Here is a 12,247-nt window from a genome sequence, read left to right on the forward strand (position 1 = left end):
TTTTCAAAATGTTACTTTTAGAGGTAGTAAATTTGGGTAACTCATTTAGGTACTGATGATTTATTAACCTGAAGTCAATCAGTCATCATACTTTTGGTACTTACTGAGAATACTTATCAAGAAAATACCTACTATGTGTTTTAGCAAAGCACATTAAATTTCACTTTAATCAATAAGGAAAAATAAACTATATGTCAAGGTAATATGTTGATCCACCTAAAGGATTTGAGCGAATTCTATTTCAAATCACAGAATGGTAGTATTCCAGAAAGGCATTTACTTTGAAGTGTTTTACTGTGATTTTTAAAGAGACAACATGAATATACATAGGAAGAAGACAATGCCAAGAAAAGTTTGTGCTAGGGATTTTAATAAAATTATTTTTATGGAGGATAAAGAATTTCCAGGTTTTAAAAAAAAGTGTCTCTTACAGTAACAAAAGAGCTAAAATTAAGGACTAGCATATACCTTCCTTCAAAGATTCCCTAATTTGAAAAATAATCATACTCTTAAAATTCAAGCCAATGTTTCCCAAACCACGTTCATTAAGGGAAACTGTTCTAGATAGAAAATTTGCACTACAAAAAGCAAGATGTCTGTGTGACAGATATATCATCTTTCAAGAAATTATTAGAGTCTTTATTATAATATATTTCCACCCTGTTCTGGAATTGGACCAGAAAAATATACCCTACTGTAGCTGGTTTCTAGGGTTGCTGCTGAGCTACTGGGAGATAGCCAGTTTTTATGATACAAGTCAGGGCAAGCTATGTACCCAGCCTTCATAAAAGCAGAGACATTTTTCTCATACATAAATCCTCACAAGCACAAATTACTCACTCTACAAGTTTAGCATCTTTGTTCACCTAGGCTGATTATTAGTGACTGATTGCAATGACCATAGAAATCCCAAAGCGGGAAGTCTTTCCCAGGGTGACAGAACTTATTCGTGGTAGGACTAGAGCCATAAGTCAGGTATCCTTATTCCCACTCCAATGTGCTTTTCCACTACAAGATGTTGTTTTAATTTGCTTAGAGTTACTTAACATTCTTGGTGCACAGTTTACATGATACTACAGAAGATTCCGTGGCCTCTCCACTGCAATACACTGAAAAAGCACATTTATAGACTAGGAGAATTTGCCCTGAGCCAAGGAAGTATTTGTTCCCTTGTTCTCTGCCTCCATGGTCTGGGAAGAAATATCTTGAAGGAAGCAGAGAGCGTGATGCTTTATGGAGTCACTGATAAACTGAAAACATGGGGAACTCTAAAGGGACACCATCTGGCTGACCGTGACAAACCCAGGACTGAGAAAGCCACTGCTGTCATAGGTAGCTAGGTGCCAGCAGGATATTATCAACAGCTTAGGCAAGCTCTGTCTTCAGAACTCTAGGAGTCATAAAGAAACACTAGATAGGGTGCTCAAAGACCTTTCTACCTGAACATTCCCACACTCCCATCTCTACCTTCCACCAATATCCGGAAAGATCCTAATGGAGTAAGTATAGTAAATACAAAAAGGGAGTAATCACAATGGTGCCTGTTTTTCTATGCAACTAAGAGATTTTACTATCAACAAGTTCTCACCTCAAAACTCCAACCACAAGGGGATCTGAAGGCTTTGAAGAAATTAAAAGTGAAGGATCAGAAATGACAGTATTAGATTCCTGGGCTACATTACCAAATCAAAACTCTAGGCCAGCAGGGCCCTCCATAATCTAATCCCAGGCTATATTTCCAGATTTATCTCTATAAACCTACTTGTTTAGTCAAACTTGCTTTTTTACTGTCCCCAAAAACATGACACTGACCTTTTCTTGTCCTGTGTTTTTTTCCCTCTGTTTCCTCTAACTGAAATGCTGCCCTTTCCTTCTTTTCACATACTCAAATCCTTCTTTATGGCCTAACTTAATTTCTACTTTCTCTGTAAAGCTTTCCCTAGCTAAGCTATCTCTCTTCAACAACTTCTATCTACCCCATTGCCCCTGTAATGGAGGTTCAGAGGCAAATCGATAAAAACGTAAGAAGAAAGACAAAGGCAGTCTCTGAGTACATTAGGCAGCCAGAAGTAGAATCCATGACCAACCACTATCTAGCCATGACCAATGGAAGATGATCCAATGGACACTCTGAGACCAAGACAAGTGGTCTTGTCTTGGAAGTGGTCAATTAATCCTCCCCTCCCAACCTCTGAATGTAGGACACACTTAGATTTTATGCGAGCCATTATGGGTGAGGGAGTAGGAAAAGGGACACGTAGCATACATCTGGGTCAATTTGTAGTGATTACTCAAGTGAAAAATTATCCTGTATTTATCCATAGCTGTTACATACCTGATTTTCTAGGTCAGCCTTTTTTTGTTTGTTTAATTCAAGTGTATCTTGAAGTCTGGCCAGCTTATCCTGAACCTCTTTAAGTGCTGCTTGCTTCTTTCTAAGACCATCCATGGCAATTTTAAGTTCACCTTCAGCCTGGGCCAGCTTGATCTTTTTTGGGGCTACAACTTTTGCCACTCTACAATAAGTAACACAAGTAATTGGAATTTGTAAGCTAACATTTTATAATGTATCTTTATATTCAAATTTGCATTTCTAGTTTCCTCAGTACTAACTAAAAACTGATAATACAATTGTTTTTTTCTAATATAACATTAAACATTAATGAAAATTCTATGAAAAAGAAAGCACCAAATCATAAAATATCTGGGAAGCATTACAGACTTCTAAAATGGAAGCTAAACATAGCACACATTTTCAAATTGACTTGTTCTTTATTCTTCAAAATAAAATTCCAAACTATTTCTACAAATGACTTATCAAAATATTTAATTTAATAGTCTACCTATGTTAGCATACAAAAACAAGAATGGAAGAAGAATGTGCTTACTACTCAACCTATATTGTTACCATGTCTGTGGACAGTTACATTAGCTGTCCAAGGAAGAAATAGTGCTCATAAGGTCAATGTCATGGCTTTGCCACTTACTTGCATTTTCTCTTCTACATTTATGGACTGTATCCTTAGCCCCAGTGTGCTATCTTACAAATATAAGTTATCAGTCAAACGAGGGACTGGGTGAGACAGTAGGTTGGACTGTGCTCAAGGTCTCACCACTATTTTAACACAATTTTGTGTGCATATTGCATTCGGAATGCCACTTTGCATGCTAAAGATAGAATGTGACATTTTATCTTATTGTCAAAGTAATTTCCATGGATGTTAGTAGGATCATGGGATTTGGTTTTGTTTTGGTTTTTTTTTAGCTGGTGGAAGGGATTTTGGGGACTGACAATCTAGTCCAACTCCTTCATTTTCCAGATGAGTTGCCAGGACTGGGGAAGGGTGGAGGTGAAACAGTGAAAAGCAGAGCCATTATTACATTCGACATTATTACATTTGCAAATTCCTTATTGTTGGGTATATCATGAGTTATTCCAAGAAATTTTACTATTATTATGAAGCAAGCTACTGAGTTATCACACTCCTGATTCTCACCTATTATAAAGTTTTTAAAGGAAGGAACTAGTGAACCTGAGCACAGTAGAGGCTAAAAGAGATAACCAGTGGATGGAATTATATTGAACAACATAAGTAAACCCAGATATGTGACTTCAAATTACCATGTACAGCGGTCTATGCAGATGGCCAAGGAAGCCAGTTCATAGAGAAATTGAAATAAGGAGGAGGAAGGAAGGAGTTCACTAGAAGAGATTAGAATAAGGAAAATTAAAAACTCAGAGAACCCGCAAAGAGAAAGGAGAAATTCAATAAGGATTTTCTGAGGAAGGCCTATTCTTTGATAATGAAGTTTATAGGTTTGCTATTTTGGAGAAATGACTTTACGAATTCTTGCCATATTTTGTCAATGTTTCTAAACATAGTGACCAAAATGTTATTTTTTTTTTTTTTACGTATCTTCTCTATGTGTTGCAGCATTTATGCTTTATATGTATAAACTTGTTGTCTATTTATGAATCTAAGATCACAAGATATTAGGCACAGAAGACTCTTCCATGAGCCTACAACCTTTAACATCTTAATCAATCTGAAAAAAAGCCTAGAAATAACATATGACAATAAGTTTTCATAGTAGGACTTACTTATCATAGGAATCCATTGCTATAACCCATTTGCATAGACCTTCTGCTGCTGTGGAAGCATTTCTAATCTTTTCTGGAACAAAGTCAGGATTTGGCAGATAATTTTTCCTAATGATATTCATATATGCTGGAGGTATGTTGTCTTTGTCATATTCATGAAGTGACTGAAGAAATCTAATGTCACCAAGCAGTCTTTTAGCTGGACCCCAGAAGTCCTCTATTTTTTTTCCTGTGCCTGACGGATCAGGAATTTTATCTGCTTTGATTCCTTTCAAGATACATATAGCTTCCATAACAATCTTGACACCAGCAGGTGGACTTTTCATGGATTTTACCACTGTAATATCCTTTAAATAAAAACATTTCCATTACTACTGAAGAAATAGTCTGATAAAACTATCCATAACTTGTTCTTATTTTCATATTATGTAAAAATAGAAACTGCGCTTCCCCCTCATAATCTAAAATAAAAATTGGTTTTAAATTATCTACCTACTTTAAAATCCCATCTTCCTTTATCCATTTGCCCTACAATTGGATTTCTCTAGACATCCTATCTCTTTGCCAAACATATTACATCAATAATTAAATATGAGGCTAATGGTATGGTTTTTCTAACTCAAAGTGTTAGCCTACAAACAAAAGTCGTTGTCATGGCCACTAAGCTAGAGTGTTGCACTGAAAGTCATATACATGAGTTTTAAGTCTTGATTCAAATTCCTACTTAATGCATCTATACAACCTCTTGTTTACAAATATTGACTTTTAAATCAACAAATCCATGAAAATCTATTTGAAAATTTTTGCAAGTTATCAGGCATATGTGGATATAAAGTGATGTACTGATATTTATATTGAGGACCTGTTATTATCTTAATAACAAACCAGCTATTTGTGAAATCAATGAGTATCAGGTATCATAATTAGCATTTAAGATTAAGGAGGACAATTTAGGGACAGAAGAGAAGGATGAAATGATCAACTGAAGGACAGAAGGAATCAGACAGAAATAGTAAGGATTCCCAGTGAGAAAAGGACTAAGTTCCTAACAGCTACAATTCCTACAAGAGAGAATTCAAACTATACAAGAGTTAACATGGGTTATAATATAAAATTGAACTAGGAAGAAATAGAAATTAGTCACCTAAAGGCTGAATTTAGAGCAAGTATGCTAATAGGAAGTGAGAAAGAATACAGAACCATCTTATCTAACCCAAGGGTGGGGATCCTGCGGCCTTGAGGCCACATTCAGTTCTCTAATTTCTCAGGTGCAGCCCTTTGCCTGAACCCAAGCCACAAACCTAAACCCATAGCATTTCTTCTCTCTCTTCTCCTGGGTTATGTGTCTGATGGTGTCTTAGTCAGACTATAGATGGAAACTGGATCCTGAGAAAATGGCAACATCTTCCCCAAATATTCTTGATAATGCTCCTATCTTGTGGAAAGAGGAAAATTTCACTATTATCCCCAATTCTTGATGGATTCCTTCAACTATGATAAAAAGGTCAAAATCAGAAAAAGACGCAGGCCTAGAAGTCTCATCCTTACCCTCCTCCTCAAGCTCTCAAATTCCAAATGCTGCCTTTCTAGTCTTGAGTGGAAGCAAAAGTCTTAAGTGAAAGAAAAAATAAAGCTGAAAGTACAAAGAAACAAAAGGTAATGAGGGCAATGACTGGAGGACATGGCAGAAAGGACAGGCACCTGTACAGTTTCTGACTAATTTGAGGGATGGGACCATTGATGAGGTGAAAAAATGTTCCACAAGTGAAGATGATAATCTCAAAAAAGAAACTTAGAATTGTAAGAGCCCAAAGGGAACCAGCACGTGGTGGGAACGAAACCAAAGATACCCAAAGCTACTCCTTAGGACTACTTCTTTGAGTAGAAAATAAGCTCCTTGAGGGCAAGGACTATTTCAGGTTTTTTGTCCCTATATCCTCATTGACCAGCACAAGGCCTGTAACATATTGGGTGCTTAATAAATGCTTCTTTAATTAATATAACTATCTGCCCCTTCTGCTTTGGTCTCTGTTGCTTTGTCTCTCTCTCTCTCACCCACATATGCACACACCCACAGGGAGATCCCTCTCCTGGGCCTCAGGCACTAGCAGCTGGAACTTGTGGAGCTTTGTTGAAATGAGTCAGGAGCAAGTGAGGTCATGACAATATTTCAAATCAGAATCACAGATAGTGATGGCAGACTCAGGACAGCATGACAATAAGTCTGAATGAAAGTAGACAATAAAGTCTACCTTCAAATACTCTGTTTTAATAAGAGACCAAGAAGTACACACAAAATGGAGATATCCAACCAAACTTTAGGAAACACATAATCATTTTGTTTGGTTATTAAGGTTAGTGCATCCATACTGCCTCATCAGCTTTACCTGAGCTGTAAGAGTGTCAAGCGCAGCGAGAGCCGATTCTAAAATCGGCAAGGCTTCTGCTAGATCAGCATCGCATTCGTCCTTGATCGCTTTCGCAGCCATAGCTTGTTCATTGGCTACAGCTTCATCAGCTTTCACTATTTTCTCAGTTTTGGCCACTTCCATGGACTCCTTCTCGATGATTGCCATCATCTCATCGACTTCAAGGCTGGCCACTTTCAGCTGAGGCTGTAGAGCTTCCAACTCACACTGCATTGTGGCCACCTGGGATGAAGCAGAGTCCAGCTTCTCTAAGCCCACCTCATACCTCCTTTTCATTGTCATCACCTCACTGATGGCAATCAGAAGAAAACAAGATCAGTTCATCTGTCACCCCAAATGTCAATTTATGTTCATAAAATATCATTTCAGTTACCCCCGAGCTTCTCAGTCTTTTGTAAGGTCACAAAATCATGTATTTAGAGCTGGCCATTAAGACCTTCACCCTCATTTTACATATGAGGAAACTGAGGCCAAGAGAGGTAAGTGACTTGACCAAGGTCACCTAGCTAATGTCACTGAGGAAGGATCTGAACCCATGTCTTCCTGATTTCAACCACTACAATATGCTGCCTCTCATAAGGGTGGCAGCACATGATGAGCAAGCTTTAAGATTTTCATCAACATCTATACAATTATTTTTCAAGGAGGAAATGAATTTTCCATGACCTTGTCTTCAATCCTTCCATCCCTCTTTCTGGTGTGTTCCTTCTAAGACTCTCATTTGAGCTCTTCAGGACCTCCATCTTCATTGTTTTGATCAGTTTAACAAAGCATTGTCTCTCACCCTTACTTCACTCCATTGTCTCTCAGTGTCGCTTATCTCTCCGCTCTCACTACTCAGCATGGCTGGTTATTGTACTTAAAGTCACGGATAGGGCTAGTCAAGTTCTAGATGTCATCATCATCGCAAAATAGACCATGCCCAAGATACTGAATTCTGAAAAGCTCCTCTCTGATCACAATATCCTGCCCTTCTATTTCTCTCTCTGTCTTCTAAATTTATTATTCATCTTTATTTAAAAATAAATATTTATTGAACTTTCCATTTAACTCACCTAACAATTTATAAAATGTTAAAGCAGCATGATGGAGGGTGAACATCACATTATAATCTATGAGCTAAGTAGTTATTCTCATTAAATTTATATTTATGGCTATACATATAGCTAAATATATAGATACCAGTTTTAACAAAGGGAAGTTTTATTCTTACCTCCTTTTCTTTTCCAGTAAGGACTTGAATGTGGAGATTAATTCAAGATAAGAAGTAGGAGTCACATAGTTGTATCTCTGAAGTTCAGAATGGAAGGATTCAGATAAGTCAATAGTGGAAGTATGGAAGCTTTTACACATATCAATACAGCCATTTCGTGTTTCTTCTGACATTTCAATATCTTGTAAGAAGCGTGAGGCAACTGCTTGTAGTGCATCTTCAGGCCATGTCTAATTTTAAGATAGAAAACTTAGTACTTCATGTAATTTAAGAAAATCTTAATAAAATTCTTAGTAGTTTTCTTCCATAGAACCAATTTTAATTTATTAGCATTAATAATACTTGAGATTCTGAATACAGTTATATTATTTTTTTAACTGAAAATCTAAATAAAAACTTTTATTAATAAAATTGGGGCAGCCAGGTGGCACAGGGGATAGAATGTCAGGCCTGAAGTCATGTGTTTAAATGTGGCCTCAGACACTTACTAGCTGCATGACCCTGAACAAGTCACTTAATCCTGCTTCCCTCAGTTGCTCATCTATAAAATGAACTAGAGAAGGAAATGGCAAACCATGTCAGTATCTTTGTCATAAAAAACCCAAATTGAGTCATGAAGAGTCAGACATGACTGAAACAAATGAACAACCAACATGATTTTATCTAACTTAAGAAAATCTTGACAAAAACTCTCAATATTTCTCTCCCATAGGACAAAATTTAATTTTATTAGCATTAGTAACACTTGAGTTTCTGAATGTAGTTACGTGGTCTTTGAGAAAGAAATCTAACCAGTAAACCACAACCATACATTAGTTATATGAATTCTTTTTACTGAAAATCTAAATAATTGCATCAATAAAATTAGTAATGACTTATGGATAAATGTCTTTATTTTGACTGAAAACCTAAATGTAAGCTTGCTTCTATTAGCAGAATTATTATTGCTCAGCTTTCTTTCTACGTAGCCATAAATATATTCTTTTTATGGAATGACTGGGTCCATACAAGTCTACTATATAGGAGAAAACATTGATGAAACCATTTGGACCTGATATTTGGGACAATTCCTAGTGGGAGAAGTGAAAGGGGGACCGGATTAAAAGGAATGAAACTGAATCTTAGTTTCTTTGAGTCCCCAATGGGAGACTACTGTTCATGGAAAACATGGTTATAATCTTCAGGAGAATAAAAAGAATGGGGCAGAAAAAAAAAATCTGTGCCTTTGCCAGTTTGGGTATTACCTTCTCTGGTTTTCTCTTTCCCTTAGGTCTCAGTCATTGTCAATGTATTTCTAATTTTATGTCTAGGGTATGATGCTAGTGTTTAGTGTTATCAGGTCATACATACACAAGCATATTTGCATACACATATATGTATAGACTTAATCGTCTCTTCTTTTTTTAACATGCTTCAAATATAAAGTGATATGTATGTCAGTAAACCCAGAAAATTAAGTGAGCTGAATGGAGAAAGCCAGGAGATTAGCCATAAGAAATGACACTAAATTTGATGGGACTAATGTCAAGGAGACAAAGTATCTAAGTATGCAGAATTCTAGGCATAAATGGAGAATAAAATATAAGGACCTGTTTCTAAGTAGATATAGGTCACAGCTAGATGTTCAGGGAATGGACAGAAAACCAGTGATCTGTCCAATAAATGATTAAGAGGGCAGGGAACTGCCCTTAGAGTAGATGGGGTCAGGAAGACTGTTCAATGGGTCATGAGGGCTTAGTTGGGTAGGATTAGTATATACCAGAAGAGGTAAAGGCACCTGTCCTTAAATCTATACAGGAAGGTTGTAGGTCATGACAACTGATGTTTTAGAAAGCACATATCATTGGAGTTTTCATGTTAAGGAATTACAGTAAAAGCTGAATTCTGTAGCTACTTTAAATGCCTATAATTATTTATTGTATATAGTTGGTCCTTAATTAAAAGTTATCCAGCTTATAGCAGTTTGTTTTGTACTTAAGAAGATTGCTTGAATGTATTGTTATTGTTAAAACAATATGACAAGGGATATAGGAAACTGGAGGTGGGAGAAATGTGGAACAACTATGTTCCTGAGGATATATGTATAAGAAATAGTTTTTGAGTGATGACAAGGTCATGAAATGTGGGGATAGTTGTAAACAGGCTTCATAATATTGTTTAGGAACTGGAGATTATATTCCTCGTCTTTACACATGAACACTCAATGGAAAATTTTCTTTATTTTGCATCCCTAGAAAATTACACAGCTGAGATAGGAGAACTAGGGTAATTATTTTTACATATTTATACTCACTGAAATTTTCATTAATATAGTAACTTTTGTGATTAAAAAGGGATTAATGGATAATTTCTTTATTACCTTGATTTCTCAGATGAGAATATTTTTTACTTTTCACTTTATCTAATTAGGACATTTTACTAAAATGACTTTTGTGTAATAAGAAAATATAACATAAGGCAGATTTGAGTTTCTACAGATGAACATGGAAATTAAAAATTTATAAAACAATACCTGAAACCAGTCAATGGTGCAGCAATTAACGAGAGCTGGAAATTTTCGAAGACGATTACGGAATGCATCTCCAATTGGACTCATGGCCAGGACCACATGGAGTTGATCTCGACAGCGATCAATGAACATGTTAAAAAGAGCTATGGGACTACCATCTGTCTGTTTTGTTCTATCCCGCTGGCGATCTATCTGACGCATCTTTTCACATATTTCTTGCTTTTCATCTGGTGGAAAAAGATTTGGAACTTCCCCTGCATTTAGCAAATTGTTAATATCTTCTAGAAATGATTCTCTTTTAATCTGTGTGTCTGTAAACAAGAAAACACCCTGCATCTCTCCTTCGGATGATTTTCTTAAGATAAGTTTTAAATCTTCATGCCACTCATAAGTCCCATAACTTTTGGATATTTCAACCTGGAAAACTGTATAATCAGCCATATGGGCAGCTAACCGGGTGACTGACTGTCTACCACTGCCTCCAACACCAACCAGAAGAGCGTGACTTCGAGGTTGCTTAAGGATCCTGGAAATTCTGCTTATGTGTTCTATGGCAAATCGGAATAATACAAGCTGCATGGTTTTTTTAGTCATATTATTATATTCTTCAAGATGACCTTCAACCACAACTCGCAGATTGTCCACATCACTGATTTCCCTGTAATTAGTGTCTTCCCTTCTGGGATCATGGAAATCACAAAACATTAAACTGCGTAAGTCGTCTTCTTCCACCACTCCATCACCATCAAAGTCCAAAGCTTTAAAAAGTTCATGAAAATTTTCCTCCAAGTGAGTTTCCATCACTTCCTCTATATAACTCACAAGCCAAGCTCGATCTGCATGATCTAGTAGACGATCATAATATACTCGAAGTAACTAAATAATACAAAAGAAAATATTCAGTATCAAAAGTTATTTTGTTTTATTGGTACTTTAATAAGGTTAATTTAAAGAAAAGATCATGGAAAAATTCAAGAAAATTTCCATAGGTTTCCAGGAATATTTTTCTCTACTAAATTTCTTTTCACATAATTCACTGTGGTTTGGGAGTGACCTTGGATTCTTTAAGACTATTTCAGCTAAGTGAAAGATCCAATGGGTTTTACCAAGTTCTAGAAAGGCTAGTATAGGCCTAGTGACAAACATGTGTCTGTCATTCAACAGCCAGACTAAGTATTGAAAGACTGGCTCATAAACAGAAGGCTAGTCATTAGGTGAATTTTTCAATTCAAAAAATCTTTGTTGAATAAAGAGAGTGAAGATATTAATGAAATTGCATCATATCTATGGCATATGTCATCTGGGGATGTCATAATCTGGCCAAAATTAATTTCGCTACTTCATTTTTCTACTATGGATAGTTTGACCAATCTCCTTTGCATCCCTGAGTAATTAATTGCGGAATCTTTATAAGGTTCCAAGGTATGCAATTAATAGGAATGAATCATCTGCAAAGAAGCATTTGAAGAACCTTACTATTTAAGCTAATTAAACTAACATAAACTAATTTTATAAATATTTTTAGAGATAAGAAAGTAAGAATATGAGTCAGTAGACACCGGCAGTTTCAGTCACTTTTTTTGGTGGAAGCACCATTTATGCTTTTTTCCACCCTTTTGGAATCTTCAATTCATTGAGATATCTTTAAAATTGATTTCATGAAGGCATACTACTATGCTTTAAGAAATGATGAGCTTGTTGATTTTAGAAAAACATGAATAGACTTGCATGAAATAACGAAGAGGAAAATGAACAGAATCAAGAGAATGTTGTATACAGCAACAGCAATGTTGTTTTAAGAACACACCTAAGTCATTCTGACCACTGTGAATATGAAAATTAACTGCAAAGGACCTATGAAGAAAGATGCTATCTACATTCAGAGAAAGAACTGATAAATAGAAATATGTATAGAATGACTTTACCTACACGTACATATTTGTGTCTAAAGGTAGCCATCTCTATAGTAGGGAAGAGGGAGAAAAAAGAAATTT

At 36.0% G+C, this 12,247-nt stretch overlaps 1 protein-coding gene and 1 long non-coding RNA gene across 4 annotated transcripts in view; one reads left to right on the plus strand and one right to left on the minus strand.

The window, feature by feature from the left end:
* The window catches only part of DNAH7 (dynein axonemal heavy chain 7), a 282,757-nt gene that overhangs the window by 113,676 nt on the left and 156,834 nt on the right, over positions 1 to 12,247 (minus strand). For all 3 annotated transcript variants that reach the window (XR_011967739.1, XM_072612713.1, XM_072612714.1), the window contains 5 exons: positions 10,257 to 11,129; positions 7,745 to 7,974; positions 6,490 to 6,820; positions 4,103 to 4,449; positions 2,336 to 2,516 (listed from right to left, as the gene is read on the minus strand). Coding sequence is in view for 2 of the 3 variants with exons in the window: in XM_072612713.1 (XP_072468814.1) it covers positions 2,336 to 2,516; positions 4,103 to 4,449; positions 6,490 to 6,820; positions 7,745 to 7,974; positions 10,257 to 11,129 (1,962 nt within the window). In the remaining variant the exon portion in view is untranslated. The remainder of the gene's footprint in view (positions 1 to 2,335; positions 2,517 to 4,102; positions 4,450 to 6,489; positions 6,821 to 7,744; positions 7,975 to 10,256; positions 11,130 to 12,247) is intronic.
* The window catches only part of LOC140506029 (uncharacterized), a 121,934-nt gene that overhangs the window by 61,569 nt on the left and 48,118 nt on the right, over positions 1 to 12,247 (plus strand). The gene's annotated exons all lie outside the window — the stretch shown is intronic.

This window comes from Notamacropus eugenii, chromosome 5 (genome assembly GCF_028372415.1).
Source record: "Notamacropus eugenii isolate mMacEug1 chromosome 5, mMacEug1.pri_v2, whole genome shotgun sequence".
NCBI lineage: Eukaryota > Metazoa > Chordata > Mammalia > Diprotodontia > Macropodidae > Notamacropus > Notamacropus eugenii.